At 33.7% G+C, this 26,947-nt stretch overlaps 1 protein-coding gene across 5 annotated transcripts in view; it reads left to right on the top strand.

The window, feature by feature from the left end:
- EXOC2 (exocyst complex component 2) overlaps positions 1–26,947 on the top strand; it is a 272,371-nt gene that overhangs the window by 147,383 nt on the left and 98,041 nt on the right. For all 5 annotated transcript variants that reach the window (XM_053672552.1, XM_053672553.1, XM_037142694.2 and 2 more), the window contains 6 exons: positions 8,548–8,673; positions 14,868–14,992; positions 24,434–24,499; positions 24,665–24,822; positions 25,175–25,296; positions 26,622–26,683. In XM_053672552.1, coding sequence (XP_053528527.1) covers positions 8,548–8,673; positions 14,868–14,992; positions 24,434–24,499; positions 24,665–24,822; positions 25,175–25,296; positions 26,622–26,683 — 659 coding nt within the window. The remainder of the gene's footprint in view (positions 1–8,547; positions 8,674–14,867; positions 14,993–24,433; positions 24,500–24,664; positions 24,823–25,174; positions 25,297–26,621; positions 26,684–26,947) is intronic.

The following is a 26,947-nucleotide window of genomic DNA, read 5'->3' as shown; positions in this document are numbered from 1 at the left end:
AGACTCATAAGTGACATTTATGAGTGCTCTAATTATATTGTATCTAATATAAATATATGGTAATATGGGGAAAAGGTTCCTAAATATCTTTTGAACTTTCTATTAGACATCTTCTCATACTTATGACCTTTTATATATGGAAGAAACCTAGGTAATTTTCTGCTTCCAACAGATGTTTAATAGATTACTTTAAATCCATTTTACATGTGAGAGAAGTATCTCAAGGGAAGCCAGGTTCTCCATGTCCTGAGGAGTGGCAGAACTAGTGAGTGGTTCAGATTTATCCCCATCCCACTGGAGTGTCCTCACTTTGACTCAGGGAGGCAAGACAGCAAGTTCCATGAGACCTCTCTGTATTCTGTTGTTGGAGCAAGTATTTCCATCAAATAGGGGTTTTGAACGTGATGAACATTAATGATGACATTGCCTGTATTTCATCTAGGAGTTTGTTATAAAGCTTCACTGTTTTTATTCAGGTATACCCAGGAACCTATTTTCAAAATGAAATATAGTTACGTTTTAAATGTAAAGAATGAGTTGTAAATTCTTGTGTTGTAATCCGTGCTTGGACTTTTAACACTGGAAAAGAGAAATAGTTGTAATTTTTTAAGTAAACCCACGGGCAAAACAATGGTTGAAAATTGAGACAGCTTTGTGAAATTAAGTACAAATTTAAACAGTAGACTATAAATATATCAGACAGGAAAAGGTTTCTTTATATCTTTTTAAGTAAAGCTGATCTTTAAGCATACATTTAATTAACATTAACTTTTTTATTTTTTAACATGCACTTTTTTTGAGTCTTAAAGTCTTTACATGGTGGTTTTGGGGAAAAATGTTAATTGTATTTATTTTGTGGTCTTCAGAGAAAATGTTATGAGCAAAGGTGGTGATAGATTTTTCAGGGATAACAGTTCTATATTAAAGTTACCTTTCTAGGAAAGAGTCTCTTGTATAGGAAGCATTTGTCAGCAGAGGTCATCGTAAGATGGATATTCTTATGAACACTGCATTAGATCTTTCTCTTGATTCCAGTTTTTATAGTAATAACATTTACTGAACTAAGAGGATGATATCTTTCATGTTAAAACACTAGGACACAAGAACAGGAAATTACCATTGCACTGTAAACTCAGTTTGTCACTTTATCTCTCCAAATATGCCTCATTTCCTCTTCCATGGCCTACGTCTCTGTTACTCAAAGGTGATATTTTGATTTTTCTAAGAGGAGACAAAGATAGGAAATAGAGATTATAACATTTTAAAAACTCATCTTGAAATCTTAAATACTAATGGAAGAGTGATTTTTTTCCAGCCTGAAACAATTAACCATTTTCTTGTCCTCTACTCTCGGGCCAGCCCTGTGTCCTGAATTGTTGCACATAGAAAACCTTTACCAACTTACAAGAAGTGTCATTTTTCCCTTAAAATTCCTGTGAAATAGACCCAAAATTAGACTAAGTCTTCAGGTTTCTTGCCAGGAAAAGCCTTTGGTTAACCCCCTACTGACATTCCCAAACAGAACTTTTAAAGGTAGACTTCAAAGATGTTTTTTCTTTGTTTGGAAAATGAGTTTAACTCTTAAAATATATGTTGGTTATATTTAATAATTCAAAGGAGAAGGTTTCAGCCTCCTCACAGAGTAATTATTCCCTTCTTTCAGATTTGTACTTAATTGGGACTTTCCAAAAGGACATATTGGAATGGGGCATGTTGGGGATCATTAGAATAGAAATGATGACTTAAGTAAGCAAGAGATTTTTAAAATAGTCACACAACAGAAGGAAATACATTCATATGCGACTCAGAGTTTTTTAAAAAACTTAGATATATGTCACACCAGAAGGTCTTATTCTGAATCATATTATTGTGGATTTATTGTAGAAGAAAAATAATGAGAATATTTTAAAGGCTGGACTAAATACCTACTATTTTAATTACTTCAAACATCGAGTAGATTATTAGATTAATTTCTTGCTGAAATAAAAATGTTTGTTTATTCAGTGACCTAAAAATATAAAAAAGACTGTATGTATTTTTGATTCAAAAGCTCATAAAAATGCATGCATAAATTATATTTTATAATTTATGTTTAATTTTGTGAATTTACACAGTACAACCAAACTGTATTTTTTTATATTTCTCAGCCTTTATGTACATAACTTATAGTTCTGGCAGCTGGCCCTTCTCTCCTGTATTGCTTATTGTATATCTGGAGGAGGACTTCTTGTGGTTGGGAGCCATTTCATGTCTAAATCATGTACCCTTTCTTAGAGAAAAAAATTTTGACAGCGAATGTCATGAACACATATTGAATGCTAACATTAACTGGTAATTTAAAATAGTCATTATTACAAATATTTTAATTCTGTATTCTGTCATTTTGGTAATAATTCTGTTGCTTATATATTTTAAACATGTTTTCTCTGTTTAAATCTTTATTTATAAATATAAAAATTGCAATATAGGTGTAGTACTGTAATTAAACATAAATAATTTTATTTTGCTTATTCACCTATCTAGCTTATATGGTTTTTGCTTAGATAGCCCATGTTAGCCAATAAATGCTTCTTCAAAGTTCACACCTATAGTTTTGTTTTTAAAACAACTTTTCATTTTGCAACTATTGTTGTGAATAGTGTTATATCAGAAACATAACCTGGAGCCTGTTAAGGACAGTCTAACACCCTAAAAAGTGAAGTAAAGTGTGTTAAATATGTCTCTCTTTTGTTTAATTTGACTAAATGGTCCCCTTTAAATTGAGGGAATGCTCCTGTAGGAACTTTATATATAGAAGCCTAAGATCAAAAAGAACATTTTTATCTGTTGACACAGGTCTAATTCATAAGTAATTCCACCTTGATATACTTGCCCCTGCCCCCAGCTTTGGCATTGAAATTCTGTGTTGTGCTTGAAAGGAATCCCATCCTGCCTTGTCTGTGGAGGCCCCTGGCCCCTCATGTTTGGTCAACAAGCAACAGTGGGTGGTCATGCTGCACGTGGGACAAGGACCTGCTGTGCTCAGGAAAATGTGTTCAAAGGTGTTTAAGGGTGGTAAGGAAGTCAGCTGCCCTTCTGAGAGTTGATACCAGTGTTCCCCACACTGTTGTAGACTGTGAGAAAACTTGTAAGAGGCACGAAGGATGAGAAAATACAGTGAATTTATTCACCTGGCTCCACATTTGCAGGCTTCCCTGAAGAAAGGTCTCTTCTGCCCTTTATGTTACACAGGGTCTGTTAAAACAAATATTAATTGCTTTTCATTTAAAATAGGGAAACCTCACACATTTTGAGTTGAAAGGATTTGACTGATACGTGATAAGGTTTGCTGGAAGTTTTATGGAATACTAGGTATATAAGCATTTTCTAAGAAGTCCTCTTAAATGCATTTTCAGTTTTTTGGAAGAAAACAGAGTTTTAATGTAAACCCTTAAGATTTTAAGCTTTATAGAACACGTTTTCAGATCTATAGGTTAGCATAAAATTGAAGACTTATTACCTAGTAGAAATCTTGCAGTTGTTGGGAAAAAATAGCAAATATTTCAATTTGTTAATAGCAAATTATAAAAGATTATTTTCTCTTAGAAAATAAAACACTTTGAACTTTTATTTCTACACTGTAGCTTTTATTCTTTTAGTGAAGTGACTGGAATTGTTTTATTAGCGTTGTGAAGAAAATCATTTCTGCACCATCTGAAAACAGACTTTCTGTTTTTTCATAATAAAACAAAATTTCTGTTCTGTTTATAGCATTATATCCATAAATGATTTTTTATAATTTTGTTTGTTTTTGATCTTTTAAATTATTCCTGTATATCCTTAATTAGAAAAATAATTCCTTTTGACAATGCTGGTAGCATGTTATAAAAGTTTTATTTAACTAGAGAATCAAAGTATTAGTCTTGATTGTCAGTAATTAAGAAACTCGGTCTTTTTTTCTTATTTTAAGTGTTTAAAGGAGTTTTTCTTCCAAGATGCTTCTTCAAGCATCTGTAAGTAAGATACATATCTTTTCTTTGATATATTGGTAAAATTGTAACTCAAACACTAATTTGTGAAATTTAGAAGGCAGAGCTATACCTGAAGAGTATTCTGCTCTAGAATTTCATTTGTGTTATTTTTTTCTACAGATTCTATAGTGATTGTTTCTCATACTATTGGGTGTATTTATATTTGCGATTTGTCTCTAGAGTAGTCTTTACCCTGTATGTAGTTACTTCTCTCAGATGACTTTGGAATTATTGCCAAGTAATTGTGATCTTAAAAGCACTAATTTATCTGAGTATATTTATTGGTCACTCTGCTTAGTGCCTTTAAAATAGTTAAGCTGTAAAGTTCATAAGAAAAAATAGGAAATTCTGATGAAGTTTTTATTGTCACATTTCTCTTTATCTTTAATATTTTGTTGATGTGCTCTTCTTTTAAGTATTAATTTCCCCATGTGCTCTTTATGTTGAGGCATACTTTTTAAACATTTAGATGACACCACTAGTCAGTATCTTAAATTATAGCAATGAGCAGAATAAGCATATTTTCCATTTTGTTCTCAGTGGTGATTTAAAGTTCCAGGCTTAAACTTCATATAATAGAATCAGAATTTTATAGCTAAAAATGACTTTAAACATTCCATAGTTTCAAGCCCTTATTTTTACAGGTGATAAAGCATAGGCCTATTATGAGTCCATAAGCTCGCTGCAAAACCCCATATCAATTGTATAGCTATGAGAATTATGGGTAGAATTAAACCCTGACCTAGTTTTAAATATAAGGAACAATCGTTAATGTTAGCACAAATGAAGGCATAAAGGTTATAACCCTATTTGATAAAAGACTTTTAAAAAATTTCCCATTTGAAAAAATGACTTCATATAACATATTAAGGCAGCATTAAGTTTGTGAAAGACAAAATGAAATGTATTTTTACAAATACTCTAGTTTCTATCACTTTCAAAATGTCTCATTGCAAGCTAACATTCTAATGAAAATACTGAAGTGTGTGTATACAATTGAACACTGTCCTCATCAGGATATCAAGGGGCAGATGATTTAAGTTTTCAGGAAAAATATACTAAGTAATATAATTTTCACTTGCATATGATCTGCACATAAATTAGAGTATGATATTATGAAAGTATAATTATCTTAATCATATGTTTTTGTATAATATATGTATATTTATATATATATGTATATTTCTCTTAAACACATCAGAAGCTGTTCCTATCATATTGTGAGGTTAAACAAGAGAAAATAAATAGATTTCTTATAAGATATTTTAGAACTTTTTGCCGATTTTGTTACAGAAATTGTTTTTTTCCATCTTCTTTTTATTCTTTTTAGTAATGCTTTGTTATCATTGAAAGAACTTCATATTTGTAATTCTTTTATGGAATAGAAATGCCAAGTCATATAATTTAAGTTTAAATGAAGTCACAGAATCCTCATTTTTTTTAATATACTTGATAGCAAATAATTTCTGACAACTGAGGTTTAAAATATTTTCATTATTTTTCTCTTCAAAGAATATTTCTATTAATTTCCTATAAAATAACTCATTTTAAGAATTTTGGGGGGACAGAAAATGGTGCAAAATGGTAGGGAGAAAAACACATTTCTGAGTTGATGCCCACTGTTTAGTTTGCTAGGCTTGTGTATTTGTGTGCAGTGCTGAAGTGCTGTCTTCTGGTCACTCTGCAAAAATACCTCTTGCAGATGTGTTCCAGATGCTGGTTACTCCCTAGGGTGGCTATGCTGTTTTAGCTTCCTGCTGCTGTGACATATGTGCTGGCAATTTGACATTACTAATTAAAAAACTAGTTCATGTTAAACTTTCTTGTCCCGATATTATAGAGAATTATGCTATGGTTTCTAATGGAAGAAAATCATATTCTTAAGAAAAGGTATATCAAACTTTAGCACTAGCAGTTTCAGAATTTAAGTTACTTAAATTAAACTAATTAAATTAAATTTTAAACTTTAAATTTAAGTTGTTAAACATCAGTTATATAGAAAAATCTTTTCTGAGAATTTACTTAAACAATGATAATTGTATTTTTTAAGAAAAAGGGGTGTATCTTTTTTTAGATTTTATTTATTTATTTTTAGAGAGAGGGGAAGAGAGGGGGAGAGAGAGGGAGAGAAACATCAATGTGTGGTTGCTTCTCACTCACCCCATACTGGGGGCCTGGCCAGAAACCCAGGCATGTGCCCTGACTGGGAATCGAACCAGCGACCCTTTGGTTTTCAGTCTGGCACTTAATCTACTGAGCCACACCAGCCAGGGCAATAATTGTATTTTTTTGTAAGGAATGGTATACAGTATACTTTTAGTAAACTAGGAAGTCTTTTTCCTTTTTAGTCAAAAATTTATTGTCCTGAAACCTTCCAGAGTAACATGTAACAATTTTAAATTAAAGAATTCTCTTCTTGCACCTTTTTATGTACACTTTTATGTTTCATGTGATACTAAGTTCAGGCCCCTTTGTAGTTCAAAATGTTTCAGGAAATTGATATTTTAATATTAACTTTCTCAATTCTACAATTAATAGCAGTGCTGACTATATAAACTCTAAAGAAAATGTCCTAAATCGTTACAGCTTCTACACGATTTTTTTAATATAGAAATATTGAGTTATAAAAAAGTATTTTTTTCATTTCTTATATTTTCTTACTCTGAGTTATGACTATTTTGTTTTCTTAAAATTAAATTATGCAAATCTTAGGTGTTTTTCAAAGTAGAAATGTGTGTAAATTAAAACATTAGCACAGTAGTCGAAATATAGTTAAGCCTTCAATAAAATTCTTTTCCACTAAAAAAAAAAGCTGTTCAAGTGACTTAATTTCTATTTTTATAAAATGTACCTGGTTTTACAGAAATCTGTAAAGATAGAAGGAGATATCTCATGTTGTATCATGTTAAATGGCTTATGCTAGGAGGAGCCCATGTAACAGGCTCTCCATAGCACTTTTAACTGTACTTCATTATTTTATTTTCTACTTTTACCAGCAGGATGTAAACATCTTGAGAACAGGGCCTTATCTTTTGTTCGTCACCTTATCCCCAGGGTCTCTATAGTTCCTGGCACATAGGAGGTATTCAGTAAATAATTGTTTAGTGTTATGGAATAGCTGTCATTATCAGTAACATGAGTATCTTATAAACGTGTTTTATCTGTTCTGCCTGAAAACAAATCTATAAGCTTTTAATATTCTGTTAACTTAAAAAAACAGGAATAGGTTTTTTTCATTAAATAATTTAGTATAAGCCACTCAGTATATATACTGAGTGGGAGATATTTGTAGAATGTCCAATGAGTATGGACAGAAACATAATATTTAATCCTTATTCCTGAAAAGATAGTATTCTGACTTGGAAATAGGCAGTACTTTATTCAGCAGCTATACTTCAAGTTGCATTAAGTGGATGGAGAGGAAGAATGAGTTTAAGGCCTTTTAGGTACAGCAGATAGTAAATAAAGCAGGACATATAAGATGTATTTTTATAGGGAGAATATTTAAGTGTCCTATGCATGGTAAATACTCTATAAATGTTTATTGAATTCATATTGTCTTGAAGATTTTTGAAGATGCTCAGCTTAAGAACTCAGGGTGGGGGATTATAGGTACCTCTACAGACTGAAAGGCAAATTTTACTACTTAAAATGAATGTCTTACTAACTCCTTTAGCAACATGGGATTCCATTTCTAATAGCTCTCAATACTCTTTTTAGAAAAAAATGTTTCCTTGTTCTTAGGATAATTTGCATTGGAGTTCTGGGTTATTTTGGAATATTTCTGAGGAGAGAATTGGCAGTGGGGGAAGTTAGGGGGTGGAAGGATGGAGCAAAAAGGAAAAAGGACTCATGGACATGGACATTGTTATTGCTGGGGGAGGGGGTATAAGGGGACTAAATGGTAATGGAAAATATAATAAAAACTAAAATTTTAAAAACAATATTTCATTGATATTAATCCAGGACATAATGAGAATTTCTTAATAATAGTGGCATGTTAGGCCTCTGGAATACTAACAACATGAGGTGAAAAAGATCCAAACTAATTTGTTTGGCATCAAAATAGGGAAGCAAATCCCACATTTCAAAGAAAGGAAGAAATGGGATTGGGGAGTTTAAGTTTAAGGAGGAAGACAAAGATTTGTGCTGTAAATCTTCATTAAAAGTATCAGACCTCTATGACTTCCTTTCCAAGTTCTAAGTAGTTTTTCAGAAAATGATTTCTCATACTGATTTTTATGTTTCTGGAACACCCCTCCCCAGTTTTGCTGAACATTCATTCTAAAATGATACCTAAGTTTCAGCCCATGATTTGTTGCATCTCTGTATTAAGCCAAAGTAATGTATTGAATCCTCCAAATTCGTCATGACAGTTTAAAAGCTGTTTAGAGGAAATATTTTTTATTTTACTTAGTAAATACTTTATTTAAAAGAATGGAAAAGTTGAGTAAGAAATAACGCAAAGAGACAATGCTTTAAATCAACTAAATATGAATATGTAGAACCTACAGGAATATAACCTTCTCTTTTCCAGGTACTCCAGGACTGCACAGTCCATTGGTGGATCCGGATAATGATTTACCTCCCTCAATGTTGGGCCATCTTAGTCAGACAGCATCACTGACGAGGGGCAGCAGCTTCCAGTCTGGTCGAGCTGACAGTAAGTGTATCCCTCTACCTCAACTTTGTCTTTTAAATTTGTACTTGTATAATTTTAAACATTTTTCTCTTTAATGTTTTCATAATGAGTTGTTATTTCTGCTGAATATTACCAACCATCATCTCTTCTACTTATGAAGAAACTTCCCAGTAGTTAAATTTAAATTATTAAAATACATTTTACATTGTACATTAAATACATGCCATTTGATTTCTTAATAAGTCATTGGCCACAGGTCAGTGTTTATTCACCATATTTAGTTAAAGCCTAGTTTATTTTTTTCTGTGGTTTAATTAAAAAAAATGCCACAGAAAAAATTGTGTGAGAGCTTCTTCAAGATGAATTTTGCAACAAAAGTAATTTCTGTACTCAGTATAGAGACATCTTCTCAGTGAATTATTAAATTTTATTTGGAAGGAAGGATTTATTGTTAATCATAAATTAATTGCTAGTCTTAATGAGATAAAGCACTCAAACGGTGACTGTTAAATTTAACTTTCTAATGTTGATATTTACTTATTGTGTATATGGTTTAAAATATATCGATTATAATTCATCCATGTGCCAATTAGACACTCTCAGTCACTGGTATCTCTAACCACAACAACAGAAATAAGAAAAATAAAGTAGTAGAAGTACTTTATGTTAAATTCAAATACCTCTAAAGTCTATTTGGAAAAATTCCTGTTATTCTTACAAGTATTGAAGTAGGGAATTTTTTAAAGGTTTATAAGGTTTATAATTTTTTAAGGTTTATTAAAAAATCTTAAAAATATGAATGTCCATTATAAGAACATTTTAAAATTAGATGATTCATTTGTATTAAATGAAAAGCTTCCGTAACTGTTGATTTTCCTTCTTCTTGTCCTGTCCCCATCCTCTACCCAGTTCACCAAACAATGGAAGGACAGAACTGTTTACTTCTGCCTGCTGTGCTACAGCCTTGCCCTCTCAGCATATACACCCAGGGCCTGACCCTGCAGTGCAGCCCACCAGAGTTTTTAAAAAACACTTCCTTCCTGTAATTAGTAGAATAATGTCAGGTTCAAACTCCCTCCACCTCATGGCTTCCCTGTTGTTATGTAATTTACTACCATCCATCACTTGACATGCTAACAGGCTTAAATAAATTAAAAATTATACTTGAGGCCGACTATAATGAATTACATCACCTTGAACAGTTCACATTTATCCTGCCTAGGTTTTGTCTAGCTTTCTTGTATCTGTTTTATCAAATTATGAAAATTTTCATCAAATTTGAAAATTTTTGGCCATAATTTTCTCAAATATTGTTCTGTTCTGCTTCCTTTTCTGTGAGTCCAGTTACATGTGTGTTATACCAGTAGACTACCCCATAGCTCACTTAGGCCCTGTCCCCTGCTGCTCATCTGTATTGCATTATGGTCTCAGTGCTATGCTTTCAACTTACCTTCTTTTCAGCAAAGTCAGACCTAAAATTTTCACATATTGTATTTTCATCTCTATCTTCCCTTTCATTATTTTCATGTTTTCCTTTAAATATTTGAACATTGCCATTATTGGTTAATTCTGTATCTCTGTTATTTCTAGATCTCTAACAAATGACTAATTTTTCTCCTAGTTTTTGGTTATGGTTCACATTTCCCTGCCTTTGGCATGGCTCATTGTTTCATTTTTTATTATTCCCAGACACTGTGAATATACAGTGTTGAGTCTCTGGGTTTTGCTGACTTGATTTAAAAAGTGCAGGACTTGTTTTATCAGTTATTTACAGTAAGTTTGATCCACTCGAGGCTTGTTAAGTTTGCTAGAGTAGGTCTAGAGTTGCCTTCATTCCTGGGAGACTTCGGCTATCTTGTTGAGACCTAATCTCTTTGGTCTCTACTGAATGGCCCAGGTAATTGATGAGGACTATTTCTTTTAGGCTGTTAAAAGCTAGCGAGTCACCCTGCCCTGTGTGATCTCTGGGAAACTTGACCTTACACCACATATGCATAACCTAGTACTTGGTAAAGACTTAAGAAGACTACTATGTAGATTTTTCTAGTTTGTTCTTTGTGTAGCTCCTCCTTGCTTTACAGAATTCTTCCCTGCATTTCCCAGTTGCCTCCACCTCCTAGAAATTCATCTTTCCAGTTCGAAAAGGGCTCTGAGCTGTGTTTAGCTTCCACCTCCCTTTGCCTCTGTTGTCTAAAAATCGTCTGCAGGCAAAAGCCTGGGCAAATGTGAACTCACCACGTTTCCCTGTCCTTTTGTTCAGTGTCTCAAAACAGTTGTTTATATGTTTTCCTCCCAGTTTTCTAATTGTGTATGATTAGAGGTTAAACCTAATTCTTGTTAGTCCAACATGACTAGAAGTAGAAGTAAAATAATTCATTTATTTTCACTAATATTATTACTTGAAATTGGAACATTATGTAGAATTGCTGATAATAAAACATAGGTATGAATAAAGCTGAAGAAACTTGTTCTTGATTCTGCAATCAAAGCAAAATTCATAAGCCTACATACTTTTAATTTCTATCAAAAAAATTTGGACATTCCTGCCATATCCCCTTAGTTCTTTACATCAGACTTAGGATATAACTCTTGAAGTTTCTCTGTCAGTGATATAACATGTGGGAATTAAATTAGTACATGTTAAATTCATTAAGAAAAAAAACCAAAATCATGTTTTCAATTTTAATTATATAATTTAAATGAAGTAGAAATTAGAAGGAAATTGAAAGGTGAGGGGGGAGGATTCTCACTGCATTCATAAATACATAGGTATAAAGAATCTGCTAATAATAAATAGATCAAATAAAACATGAGACTAAGAATTGTTCTCTGTCAGTGGGCAGGAGGCTGCAGGAACCTGTTTTCCAAGAGTCTTAATGATTGAATGCCAATGCATTAGATAATTGAAGAACTTCTAGCTCAGTATGATTTTCTGGCAGTACCATTTAGTAGCTATATTAATACTCCAGGCAAAATAATTTTACCTGTTAATTTACCAAAAAAGATTCAGCTGAGGGAATGTTTTTGGAAGCCTCTTGGAATTGGTTTGTTATGTTTTTACTTAAAATTATCTAAATACTTCTATCGTAAAACCATTTCAATTAGAACACTTACTAGTTGATGGATTTAATGAGAATTGCTAAGTTTACTTTCTGTTCATTCTATGGTTTTTAAAAAGAATTTTTCTTTTAAATTGGTGAAAAGGCAATGTTCTCTGTTTTTTTGGGAGGTGCAGGCATTTTCTATGACAGACTCATCTTTGAGACCACACCTCTGTATATGTTAAATATATATATATGTATGTAGAATACATGAATGTGTAGTAAGCCAGGCCAGACTACAAATAGCTTGTCCAACTTCATAGCCAGCGGGAACTTGGGTTCAGATTATGTTACTTTCACTTCAATTTAAAACAAACCCTGCAAAGAATATATGAGATAAGGATACCATATTAGTTTCTCACAATAGGGATATAGCTATTCAGCTATATCTTTTGGAGGAGCTTATTCTTTTGAAACATTAATTCTTGGGAATAAGCCATCAAAGAGTCTACTTGCTCTTATATGAGGCAAGTCTTTTGATGCTTTTTCAGCTTTTAGATTTTCCTGTTCTATATTTACCTTGTCATTGGCCCAAGACACATCAGCAATGGCCTATGTTATGCAGTGTGCTACCTGCCATTTTGAAGGCAGTTAATGTTTGTTTTAGCTCTGTCTTTAGATGAAACATACCTCTTATCTCACTAAGCTCATATCATATTACCATTAGATCTCCTTTCATTGGCTGTCCATTTAATTGTAGGCTCTCCAAAGGCAGAGACCTACCCTGTTCAGTATTTGTTCTGAGCATCAATAGACAGATCTTAGCAGCCACAGAATTAGCACACAGTGTCAGTAAACATTGGCTGGATGAACAAGTACAAGTTTAAAATATGCTCCTAAGTAATGAACCATGCCTTCCTCATATAGGACAACTGAATTTAAAGCTCACAACTCATAACATAGACAAAGGACTAACTGAAAGGCCACAAAAAAGGAAGTCTGAATGGCTCTTAAGCATTTGAATAGGTACTCGACCTCAGTCGTAATAAAAACTGAAAAGGCATTGTAACACTATAATGTGTTGCTAGTTAGGCAAAAACTGCCAGTGTTGTTTTGGGTTTTATGTGTTCTGTTTGTTCATTGCTGAGGTTATAAGGAAGCTATAACTTCCATGTGTTGTTTGTGAGTATGTAAATAATCCCTTGAAGGTCAATTTAATAATACGTATTAAAACCACAACTATTTACTCTTGGATACAACAGTTCTTGCACTTATGTAGATAGTCCCCCACTTAATGATGGATTGACAATGATATCTCAGCTTTACAATGATACAAGTGCAGTACACATTCAGGAGAAACTGTACTTCTGATTTTTAATTTTGATTTTTTTTCCTGAGCTAGCAAAATGCAATCTGGCACTGTCTTGTGATGCTGGCAGCATGGTGAGTCACAGTTCTCTGTCAGCCAGGCAGTCAGTCATTGGGTACATAATTGATACTCTTAGTCTGTGGTGTATTGTGTTGCCAGCAGTTTTTGGATGTTGGCTTCTGAACACAGTTAAGGTAGGTGAGGCTAAGCTAATATTTACTAGGTTAGGTGTATTTAGTGCCTTCTCAATTTATGATATTTTTAAGTTACAATGGGCTAATTGGCATGTAGCCTATCATAAGTTGAGGAGCATTTGTACTTGCACATATGCTTCAATTATGATGTGTAGCTTATTGGCTGAAGCATTAATGTTAGCTGGAAAAGATTAGAAACAGTCCTATCCATTAGAAGGAGGCTTACTAATTATGAAACACTATGTGATCCATGGAGGAGAAAAAGAGGAAGCATTTATGTATGAATATGAAAGAACTCTAGAACTCATTGTTAAATGATAAAAAGCTATGTCAAAAGAGTGTTTTCTTATGCTTTTCTTTGTGTAAAAGAACATTTGGGTGGGGGGACACATTTTTTTCCTTTGTATATAAAAGACATTTCAGAAAGAATCACAAGAAAATATTAACAGTGGCTTTTTATGGTTGGATTTGTGAACTGTACAATAGGGGATGAGGGGGAGTGGTAGTTCTCTTTTTTAACTAGATATTGTCTTCTTAGACAATTATTAAATATTTTAAAATAAATAAAATCCACCTTTTCCCCCTCTGGAATAACAATGGTAATATTACACCACAAGATGTTTTTTGTTTTTTGTTTTTGTTTTTTTTTTGCCTGGGAGTATTTTTAAAGGAAACTGGTAGTTATTGGAGGAATTAATGAAAGTTCCCTTTATTGACCTGCTTTGAAGTTGTTACATAGAAGTTAGAAGTTGACCCCAGAAGGGCTCCCATGAGTGCTGCACAGTTGCACAGTGAAGAAGCCTCTGCCTGCCCATGTTGGAGGCTCTGAAGCAGAACAGGGTCAGGAAGCAGGGCATGGCAGGAAGAGAAGCAGGAAGAGAGTGTGATAAAGAAAGGTAGAAGAGATGGGAAAGTGATTCACACTCACTGAATTACTATGTTTGTTTTTATTCCCACAGATTTATTCTTCCCCTAAGAATTCTATAAGATCTTGTTTCCCACTTATTACAATAACTACATTAAATTACATGTAACGCCAGAGGCTTCGATATTTTTATTTTTTTCATAAATTTCTTTGTTACAGGAGGAGTTTATTACATGGTTGTGCTTAAATATGTTTCTTTGTGATAGCTTGACTTCTTACTGAATTTTTACTACATAAGAATATATAGTGGCATTTCTAATAAATTGATATTAGTTACAAATTTAAATATTGTCTGGAGGCCACTATTTATTGCCTTACTTAGCTGTTTGAAGTAATGCCTTTTTAAAGAGATATATATGATCTCGAAGACAACAAGGTTGAAAAGCCAAAGCATCCTACTCTATGAAGTCTTCCCTGCTCCTGCTGCTGTGCCCTCCTAGTTTGTCATCCCCTCCCCTGGCTTTCCTGACCCATGAGAAGGCTGGGGCCTCTGGTGAGAGTGTGTTCTGCACAGGCAGGCATTGGGAGTTTGACCTGAAGAACAAAATAATGGTCTTTCAGTATATTAAAGCTCTGCAGCCAAAGTGGAACACATTTTTGGTTAGGGGAGTGGCAGTATGTTTAAATAGATTTTTATTCCTGATTCAAAAGTATACTCATAGTATTTTATTCTTTACCTCCCTTAGCATGGAGATACAAATGTCCCCACCGGGTAACATTTGTTGAAAAATTGACCAAGCTTGTTTTAAGTCAGCTGCCTAACTTCTGGAAACTCTGGATTTCATATGTTAATGGAACCCTTTTCAGTGAGGTATGTATACTAATATGACTGACTATAGATGTAGTTAAGTAATTGTGAATTTTTAGTCTTAAAAAGTCTTAAAGATTCTGAAGTGGCTTTTTTAAAACCTTAAAGGCCCAAAACCTATAACTATTGTCCAATATTTAAAAATTAGTTAAAAGCACTGTAAAGCCCTAACGTTTAATAGAGGTATGACTCTGAACAAGTTAATTGTTCTGGGATTCAGTTTCCTCAACTGTAAAAATAATATATTAAGTGCCTCTGTTTCAAAGGGTGATTATGAGGATTAAATGAGATAGTCAAATAAAAAGGAAATTCAAATATTTTCAAGGATTCTGAATTAAGTGCCAGTCAGGCCAAAATGTGTGAAATTACTGTGTACTATGAGCAAATGATAAAATAAGGATAAAATGCTTGCAGCTTATACAGATTTGAAGTAAATCATATAATTTTGGAATTTCCTAGTTTGAAAGAATTTAAAGATTCTGTTATTTAGTTCTTATATGATCATTCTGCAGAAGTTATTATAAGCCTTTATATTTTTATAGATCACACATTTACTTAGTATCTTAATCATAACATAATTGGTACCATAGAAGTTATTATCATAAAGTAATGACTGACATATGCTGTATTCCACCTGGAACTTAGATTCATCACTCTGTAGTCCCATTTTAGGTTCTCCATGAAAGGCCCCTAGGTCCTGGCATGCATACTCTAGTACCCTTTGCCTCCACTTGTAACGTGGAGAAGGCAGCTCAGGTTTCAAGTCTCCAAAGAGAACTCTTTCTAGCCCTGAGAGATCTGGGGTTATAGGGATCTTCCTGATGGTAAAAGCTATTTTCTACTTCTTTTATATTTAGTCAACACAAAAATGGGTGGGAAAAAGGGCTAAAAAGGTTTTGTTTGTTTGTTTTTTGTACCAAGTTTGTGGTTCAAGACCTCTAGTCCTTGGTAAAAAGTGCTTGTGTATGTTGGGTACTCCAAAGGTCCATCCAGTCTTGTTTGTGGCATACATTCATGCTGCTCTTAAAGAAGAAGAATAGTTCATTTTATTTTTTTTTGTTTTTTTTGTTGTATATTTAATTCCTATTTGCCTGCTGTCTCTTTTTAACTTAGTAGATTCCTAGATTCTTCTTTATGAGAATGTTAGTTATCTAAACCATAAAGTTTACTTTAGTGCATGAAAAACACAAAATCAGTAATGCATAAAAAAAACACCTTTCTTAGAAAAATCATTCTCTTAAGCATTTCTTTCCTTTAATTTTAGCAGTGTATCAGTTACTATACTAAGTGAACATTTAAATATTATGGCAATTAATATCGCATGTCATAACTTTTGTTCTTTTTGAATCACTCGGTTATACCAAAGGTCCATTGAAAGTTAACTATACAGAGAAAGTCAGTCTGCCATAAAATAAATGTGGAGTTTAGCTGACATAAGTGCAAAATTACTTATTGTTGGCCTAGAAAGAAAATTATTTAAATGTCAATTTTCCAGGTGTCATGAAAAAGTTTTCTCAATATACAGCTTTCAAACATTTCCCCATCAATATACATTTTTATTCATCTCAGCTGGATGGAAGTTGTGTGGCTCTGCTGAGAACAGGTTTGGGTTCTTGCCCTCTCCCGCAGTGGGGGACAGCGGCACCACTTCCATGGTATCATGGCTGACTCTTTTAATCTGCTCCATTTCTAACTCAGACTGCTTATACGAGGGTTAGAAAGGTTAGATGCTTCCTTATTGCTGCCTTTGACAAGGAGTGTTCACACTTTTTCTTACAGAACACTAGTGTTGAATTAGAAACACCCAGTATTTGTCACTTATTAGCTATGACCTTAGGCAAGTAACTTTACTTCTCTGTGCCCACTCCATAGGGCTGGTTTGAGAATTAAATGAGTTACATAAATGAAGTATTTACTTATTACAGTGTCTAGAAGATAAATAAGAATTTGCTTAGATTATTTGAAATAAATATATATTCTGGTATTTGAAATCTCATTGCCCTGGCACATAAAAGGTTTTCAGTGAACCAAGTTTCATAGCATTAAGAAATACTGGTCTGATGAATTTCTAGATTAGTATTGAATAATAACAAGATGGATCAACCCATCTGAAGAATTATTCCCTTAGGAAATGGATTTAAACCTAGTTACTTTCCAGCCAAGTGCTTTTTCCTTCTGATAGGATCAGTTCCTATTGGTGGCCCAGCACACATTGACATTAGTGGCCCTATTGTGTTTCTTTTTAGAGTTTGTAAAGTTCTCAAGTGTTTTTGGCCTGAGATATTTTAGTGAAAAGGAAGAAATTTTTCTTCCTTACATGTTACACCTAGTTATGAAATTAATGAGCTATTTCCAAATGCATGAACAACAGTAGTACAAAAAATAGTTTTTTATCAGTTTTACTGAGTTGGTTATGCCTGTGTTATTTCTACTTATTTATACTTATAAACTTATGTATTTGGGCATGTTTTTAAGCTATTTACCTTCTGCTGAAAAGCTAGAAAGGCATCAAACGGCAGTAAACAGGAATGAAGGAGTTAGGAAGGTGTGTTTACCATTTCATTCTGTGAAATCCAGACACTTAATTAAATTAAAACTGGGAAGAGTTTTGAGCTTTGATAGTTGCTGTTTAATCTCATACAAGAAAGCTCTGTAATATTTAAATACAACTTACTTGAAATTTCTTATTTTTCATGTTAGAGCTATTTTGCTTTATTAAGAGTCCATCCGTTAAAAATTTAGATGGAGTTTGCAGCAGTTTAAAAAATAGTCAATTCTTCCAACTAGTCAAGCCCGTGTGAAGTAACATATGTGAATCAAAACAGTGAAATCTAGCCGTTGGTCTCACCACAAAGTAGTTTTGGTCTGTGTGTGCAGGAAAGACTTAAGGTTTTTAGTTAACGAAATGGTTAATAGTAGGTTAAGATCTCACCTTTAGATATATTTTAAATATAGTGTATTTGGGGTTAAAAATTTTAAAGCACCCAAATAATTTTTAAATATTAGGAATCAAATTTTTAAAGTTTTATAATTTATAGTATATAGCACTTTATGTTCAAAATTCGATGTAAAAATAGAGCAAACTGTACATAATTCAATATGTTGGAAATGTTCAGTTTTTTCATTAGTTTAAAATAATAAGCTATTTTTAAATTGACAATTGCAAGGGGCATGCTTTAGAACTCATTCTCCTGTCGCCTCCATTTTTCATATACTTGGAGACAGATCCTTGAAATTTATAAAATTATTCTGTGCAGCAGATGGCATCATGCATTTATTAGCACGTTTGGTGGACAAAACTGTTCCAGCAAAATTTAGCCTTAATTTTGATATGGTGATTGATTTTCATTTTTTTTCTTTGATTTGAAAATATTTTGCAAAGGACTATGAAATAATCTTCCCATTGAACAAGTCCACTATGTGAAAAGTTTAGTATTAGGTACTGTGGGAGATAAAACTAGAAAAGATACCATCTGACAATCAAGATGCTTACAGTGTTATACTGGTGCGACCCTTCATTAAGACAATTTATATCTTTAAGAGTTTCATCTCTTCCTCCACTGCACACTAAACCAGGTTTGTATTAGGGTTTAGAGAAACAGAGCCAATAGGATGTTGGTTCTGTGTCTAACCATATATCTAAAGAGAAGTAGATTTACTTTAAGAAATTGGCTTACATGATTATGGAGGTTAACAAGTCCTGAGATCTTCAATCAACAAGTTGGAGACTCAGGAGAGCCCCTTGTATCCAGTTCCAGTTTAAAGACCAGCAGGCTCCTTACCCTGGAATCTCCAGTGTTTCAGTTCCAGTCTGAGGGCTGGAAAAGGCCAATGTCTTAGCTTATGCAGTCAAGCTATAGGAATTCCTCCTTCCCCTGGCCTTTTTGTTCTAGTCAAGCCTTCCACTGATTGGATGGGACCCACCCACACTGAGGAGGCCAAGCTGCTGCTTTTAGCCTACCAATTCAGATATTAATCTCATCGAGAGACACCCTCACAGACACACCCAGAGTAATGTTTAACCAAATTTCTGGGCACCCAATGGCCCTGTAAAGTTGACACAAAGAATGGACCTCATAAAGTCCTTTACATAGATTTCACAGTATAGGATGACAGTGTTGCTCTCTCTCTCGTGATGTCACAATAGGCACTGGGCTCCTCAGCAACATCAGAATTCCACACATAAAACAGTTTTCTCAACCCCCAACATTCACACAAAATTCTTAAACCTCTGTTCATTCCTTTGTTGACATCTTAAACCTCCAGGAGAAGTATTAAGTCTGTTGGACATTTCAGGAGCATGTCACAGGATTTTGCCCTACAGCCAGACTGCCATGTGGAGATGTTAGAGTTCAAGTTTTTTAAAAAAGACTCATCAGTTAACCTACTGGCATTCAAAGCCATCATGCTTTCTGAAATATATTCCAGAAGGTTCTGAAGAATGCTAACCCTTGGTGATAACTTAATTTCACCAAATATCTATTGAATACCCTGAATAGCCTCTTTGTGCCAGGTACTGAAACATGTACACAGACATATGCATTTACACACGTAACACACACATTTTAATATACATATATACAATATAAGTAAAACAGTAGCCAAGATAAATATGACCTCTCCCCTCCTGTAGAGACAGAATGAAAAATTTTAAAAAAATTTCCTAAATTTTGGTAATAGCTAACAGTCTTAAAGAATATCAGTAGTGGAATGGAGGTCAGGGAAGATCTCTATATGGAAATGATATTGAAACTGAAAGTTAAAGCACGAGAAGGAAGCAGGATCTGGAAGAGTGCACTAGGCAGAGAAAACAGTACACCCAGAACTGGGAAAAGGGGTTTGACAGAAAGAAAGTCTCAGCATCCAGAGTGTGCTGAGCAGTGGGTGAGTGTATACAAGAAGCAAGATCTGAGGCTAGAGGAGCAGGCAGGGTAAAGATTTTGTATTCTAAGTCACAGGTGGCAAACACAAGACCCATGGGCCAAATCCAGCCTCCCTACCTTGTTTCTGCCTGGTGGCAGCACCTAGTTCCTCGCCCCTAGTTAAGGAGTAGTTACATTTATATAGTCCTAAAATTACATTCAGCCCTGTAAAGGCAACCATAAAAGGCTGATGTTGCCCCCAGTGAAAATGAGTTTTACACCCTTGTTCTAAGTGCTGTGGGAAGCCAGGGACACTCTTTAAGTGGTGAAGTTACTTGACTGGATTTCTCGGTTTTAAAAAGACCACTTTGGTTGCCTGTTCAAGAATGAGTTGGCAGGGAACAAAGGTCAAGTTCAGTATGTTCTTGAGGCTCTCCAGCCAAAAAATGGTGATTGGGTTACAGTTTTGGCAGTAGAGTTGGAAAGTAAAGGATAAATTTTATTTGTATTTTGGAAGTAGTGTTGACCGTACTACTGATGGACCACATGAAGATGACAAGGACAGGGATTCACATACAACTTGCATGGGCTCCCAAGTGAGTAGGTGCTGTTTTCAAAGTCAGAAAGATATGAGAAAGAACATACTTGGAGGAAAATAACAGTTTTCCATTTTATTCTGTTGCATTTCAAATCCCTGTGAGCTATTCAAGCAGTATTCAGTGTCAGAAGAAAGATTTGGCTTGTATATATAAATTTGGAAGTGTGATATATGATTTATAATAAATATCTCTTTGGTCTTTGTCCCCATTTCTGGCCCAGAGCTCCTAAAATCCTTGGAATTTCTGAAGTGAGGAATGATAAAGGTGTCTTCTGTTATGTTAATGACACAACTTAGGTCCCCACCTAAAGATGGGGGGCTGGTTGCCTAAAGCACCAGCCATGTGATTGGAGGGTTGGAACTTTCAGTCTCATTCCCGGAAACCTCCTACATAGCTGGAGATTGAGTTCGGTCACCAATGACCAATGATTTTAACAAAGCCTCTGTAAAAACCCAGAAGGAAGGGATCGGAGAGCTTCTGGGTTAATGAACACAGAGATTTGGGGAGAGTGGCCTGTTCAGAGGGGGCATGGAAGCTTTGCATCCTTTCCCCATGTCCAATGCATCATTTCCATTGGTCTGTTGCTGGGTTATACTCTTTTGTAATAAACCAGTGATCTAATAAGTATCATGTTTCTCTGAGTTCTGTGAGCTATTCTAGCAAATTAATTGAATCTGAGAAGAGATTCTTAGGGATCCCAATCTATAGCCAGCCAGAAGCGCAGGAGACAGCCTGGGCTTGTGATTGGCATCTTAAATTCTGTGTCTGGGATTGGGGGGAGGACAGTCTTATAAGACTGAAAGATAACTGGAATCTTACTCCAAGTAGTGTCAGATCTGGGTCCTGGAAAATTGTTTGTCAGTCTGAAGGAATCCCACCCCCCATTTTCCCCTCCCACATACATGGTGGATTTGAGTGCAGAACCTGAAATAGGAAGGTATTAGAAATGGTATTTGAATAAATTAGTATAGAGAAAAAAGTGCTTAAGACACAAGCCTGATAAACTACCATTTGGAGAATAGCTCTTTAACAGCTCATTAAGCAGGGGCCACATCTCTGCTTTTCTTCACCTGGGCCACTAGATTACCAAGTATTATTTTGAATCAGAGCAGCATACTTGACAGAAACAGAAACTAGGCTAACAGACATCAGGGCCATTTGGACTTACCTGAGTGATCATGACTCAGATAGAAGTCACTCTTGACATCTCTCCTTTCTTGCTGAAACACCCAGTGGAATCACTAGGTTCAGTCACTTCTGCCCCAGAAGCTTGTATCTAAGCCATCCACAGGGATCTCATATTCACTCCTGTAGCCTAAAACAGTCATTGCTTTCCTGGGTTAGTACAGCATTCTTCTAGCTTAGTCATGCTCTTAAACCTATCCCCTCCACTTACTTCTCACAGGAGCTATAGAGCTCTTCAGTTACTTCTCATTTGTATTAAAAATAAAGAGACAAAAACATCAATTTCTGAATTAAATCTTGGTGCACAAGGAATTTTGAGTGTTGTTTGCCAATGAACTTAGGATTTTTCTTATTGAATTCTTATTCAGGTAAATTTTGGGTTTACCATTTTTTCAAAAACTCAAGTTTAAGTATTTTAAAGTAGAAGTGTTTCTACAAAGAAAAAAATAATAAAAGCTGCATGCTTTAATATGAAGTTTTAAAATAAGTGTAAATTAGAGGCTGAAGTGCTGTGTGTCTGTGTGTGTTGACCTCCCTAACAAGTGTATCTGATATTTTTGTTGAAAGCATTCTTAATCCTTCCTCTTATACATTCACATCAATAATGTTCATTATATAAACTAACTCTATACACTGTTTTTCTAAGCTTATCCATAAAATGTATATAACATATTTTAAAATTATCTGAAGTCAATATCATAATTATTTGTAATGTAATTGTTCTTAGCATGAAAGTTCTCTTGACTGGTCTTTAACCAATAAAACATGAATATTTTAACTTTAAAGTGTAACTTTTGCTTTATGTTAATAAAATGCCAGAGTTTTCTTTTACATTGTACCATCTTGTCACTACTTTATTTGGAAACTTTTTTAAGCTTGCCTTTCTAAGGTATTTTATATAATAATATCTAGTTCTTAGAAAATTTGGTAATAAAATGTTAACTGAAATCCAGTTGAATTCATTTTTCTTCACTCAACACACTGTAGTCATCTACACATTACTTTAAGGAGAATTATGAGAAGAGAATGTGGCTATTAGTAAACATAAAAAATTAGTTTTAAGATTCTGTAATATGTTTTCTCCTAAGTTAGACTGAAAAACCTCTGAAGAAGAGCAATGATTTATAGTATTAAAAAAATAAAATGTCAGTTATAATGCTTATATTCAACAGTATTTGTCAGGGGAATGGAATATATGTCCTAAGATTACTAGACATTATTCTGGAGTATACTCTTTCTCTCATTTTCATCCTAGTTGGTGAGAAATGATATTGAGAATGTTATCATGGGTTATGATGCTTTTAAGCAGGGGTGTCTACCCTTTTGACGTCTCTGGCCCACACTGGAAGAAGAGGCGTTGTCTTGGGCCACCCATTAAATATACAAACATAAAAACTGATGAGCAAAAAAAAAGGTCCATGCATAATTTTCGTGCTATTTGCCATTGCAGATAAGCAAAAAAGTCCTCATGTAATAACACTAATTATGCAGCAGGCCTTTCGATAATCTTTCAAAATCATCAAGCAGGTACCACGTTTGTGATCACTAATATAGAAAATGTACATATCTAAGTAATAAAACATCACTGATGTTGTTGTTAATATTCTTTATTATAAAAGTAAAAGAGGGCATCATAAAACTAGTGGGATGTTCGACACTGTATTTGAGAAACTAGTACATCAGTATCTGGTTTCCTCGAAGTAGTTACATTTCTAAGTGAGTTCTCAAGGTGCTCATCAGATATTTTGGTTCTAATTATACTCCTAATGTGTTTTATTCTTGAAAACAGTTGCTTGCAAATGCAGGCACTGTCAAATAGCGATGACATAAATAAGGCATGATTGTGAAGCCAGGGATATTTTTGTCTCTGGGAAAAAAAGACCTATAAAAGTCCAGTAAAGAGACATGATCAAATTTTTCTTTAGATTGAATGTCCGATTGCAGCCCTATGCATTCCATTTGAAAATTGGCAGGTAACATATTTAAGTTGACTGAAAATGGAGTCTCAAATATAGCAAAACATTGATTATTTTCCCAGAAATCTTTAAATCTGTTTTCGAATTCTTGTGTCAAATAGAAAAGCAAGGCTGCATTTTTTTTTTTTTTTTTTTTCTGTACACGGGAATATGTTTAGCTAACATGTCAAAATGCATAAAATTGCCTGCTTTAATTTGAGCTTGCCATAATTTCATTTGGAATGCTGTTATTGTTTGAAACATGGTATTGATAAGTTGGTTTTCACCTTGAAGATGCATATTTAACAGATAGTGAACTAGTGAAAGCATACATATTTTACATGACATTGTGCCACGTAATTACAAAAAAACTCATAATCTTTTAGGTAAATGTATGATTTTGTATTGGGCTGTATTCATAGTCATGCTGAGCTACATGCTTGGGCACCTCTGCTCTTAGGTTTAACCACATAAAATTGTTGATGAAAATGACATTTGAAATCCCCTACAAAAAAAAAAAGGTTGTTTCAGTTAATAGTTAGGTTCATTAATGCGAATTGTACTTAAATATTTTAGGAAGGTGAATAACTTATTGTTTTAATGAGTAAGGTTTTTAGAATAGTCATCCTGTAATGAGAAATTTAGATGATTTCTTATGCATTTCTTTTAATCTTATAGATTATTTCTTATACATTTCATTTAGATTATTTCTTAAACATTTCTAATAATCATCCTGTAATGAGAAATTTAGATTATTTCTTATACATGCATTTCATCCTTTTTTATGTACAACTCCAAATTATTTCTAAAGATAAATGTTTGTTTGTTTTTTTAATTTTTAAGACTGCTGAGAAGTCAGCCCACATTGAAAGATCAAAGAATGTAAGGCAAAGACAAAATGATTTTAAGGTAAGTTAAAGATAGGTATGTAGACTTTTCCATCAGGGTAAGTTTTTCTCAATCATAGTAGAAGACTATATATTCAAGCTATTCATCATCATTCAGACAGAATCATTTATTTGATGTAATCAAGTTAGTGACTTTTAATGCAGTTTGCTTATTTATGTTGTCCAGAAAATGATTCAGGAGATAATGCACTGCCTTGTGAAGCTGATCCGTGGAGCGCTGCTTCCGCTCAGCATTCCAGAGGGTGGAGTGAGGCAGTACGGAGGCTGGGAGGTTAAGTCTGAGCTCGATGGACAGTGGCTTGCTCATGTCATCCAGACTATAAGGTAAATATAGACACACTCTCCTGAAAAAGGTCAATATTTTTTTTGTTGAAAATAATACTAAGGACGAGATACGATTTTTAATACAGTATGTGAAGAATTTTGCTTCCACTGTTTCCCATGTGTCATCTCACAGGCTATTAAACCTTCCTGGTTTTATGTTTGAGGAAAATGTCAGGCTGGGTATGCATCTATATTGTTTAATTAAGTGTTACTGTTATATTGTAATCCCTCTTATAGTTTTACCTTATTTTCAACATAATATTGTAGCTTCTAAGATCCATAATGAATCACTACAGGATGGCCAAACCGATGCAATTGTACTCTGCTCACTTTTGTTGTGTTTGTTTTACAGGCTTACTTATGAATCATTGACTGCCCTTGAAATTCCTAATGACATGTTACAGACTATTCAGGATCTCATTTTGGATCTTCGAGTACATTGTATGATGGTCACATTGCAACACACAGCAGAAGGTACAGTGAGGAAAATTGATGACATTTACTAGACACTGGGTATCTGAATATGCCACCTCTTACTAGTTTTCAAATATTTGAAAACAAGAAATTACTTTTTTTGAAATTTGTGACCATCTGTAGCTGTTCAATATAATTTTTTTCCAGAAGAATTTTATTTTAAAAATTAGAAATGCCAGACTACAGAAATTAGGATGGATCTACTTGAAAAATATTTAAGGATATAAAAATATGTTTATGGCAAAAGTTAAGTAGAGTATAACACTTACATAAAATATTATTTAAGTTTTGAAAAAATATATGCATATTTTAAAAGTTTAATTTACAAATATCAGTGTAAAATTGGAAGAAATACTATTAACAGTGGTTCTTCATGTGGCAGAAATTATACGCAAAGCTCATTTTCTTTATACTTTCTAGAATTTTGGGGGATTTTTAGAAACAGTTATAAAATAACAATTAAGATTATCTTTAGAAAGTAGCCCTTTAGGTATTAAATGTTTTCAGAAACAATTAAGAGCATTGTTATAAATGACATAAGCCATTACTATCTATCATCAATCATATCTATATAGAAATGGTGACCGATACACTCAGTGAACAGAAATGAGATCGAGTCAGATAAGAAACTGAGCAGTGTCCTCTTAATTCATCACTTCCTTGTAGGAAACTGAAACTGCAATGCAAAAGGTTTGGACTTGCGTTCCTTTAGCCAAGTTAGAATCAAACTGTCATTGTCAGGAATGTGTAGGATTAAAATTGAATTTAAATTTTTCATTAGAAATTTTAGGGAAAAAATGTTATTTTGTACATGTTTGATATTATCAAGAGTGCTGAATAATACATTGTTTCAAGTTATTAAACCTAGCCTAGCATTATCCAAAGTGGCCAAAAATTCTACTTACATTAATGTTTTATTAGAAAAATGCAGTGAACAATACACATTTAAATCTTTCACTCTGGCCCTGGCTGGTGTAGCTCAGTAGATTGAGCACGGGTCTGTGAAGCAAAGGGTTGCTGGTTCAGTTCCCAGTCAGGTCATATGCCTGGATTACAGGCCAGGTCCTCATTAGGGGACACATGAGAGGCAGTCACACATTGATGTTTCTCTCCCACTCTTTCTCCTTCCCTTCCCCTCTTTCTAAAAATAAATAAATAAAATATTTAAATAAAAAAATAAATCTTTCACTCTACCAGAATTATATTTCGTACCTACTTTTTTACAAACCTATAAAAGTTAAAAACTATAACCCATAGATTTTTACCTCTATAAAGTTCAATGAGATAACTGCAGTAAAAAGTACTTGTGCTTGTTCTCCTTATAGAAGTAAAGAGATTAGCTGGAAAGGAAGACTGGATTGTTGGTAATGAAGGACTGACTTCTCTAGTAAGTTTAAATGTTTTTAAATGAGTAATGATTCGTGTATATTATATTCAAAATTAATGATTTATTAATAAGGAGCGTGTGCTCTCTGTATTACAACTCTAAATAATTTCTGGAAATAGAAACATAAATTTTTTCTCAGAGTTCTTTTTGCTGAACACTAACCACACATTTGTTTGTTTGTTTGTTTGTTTTATTGCTGCTCAAGTACGGTTTAACTGTGCATATTTAATTTCTTTTAGAATAATCTATTTTTATCCTGTACCA

This window comes from Artibeus jamaicensis, unplaced genomic scaffold (genome assembly GCF_021234435.1).
Source record: "Artibeus jamaicensis isolate MK-2021 breed Jamaican fruit bat unplaced genomic scaffold, CSHL_Jam_final contig_769, whole genome shotgun sequence".
NCBI classification, from domain to species: domain Eukaryota; kingdom Metazoa; phylum Chordata; class Mammalia; order Chiroptera; family Phyllostomidae; genus Artibeus; species Artibeus jamaicensis.
This window is presented reverse-complemented; position numbering and strand designations above follow the sequence as displayed.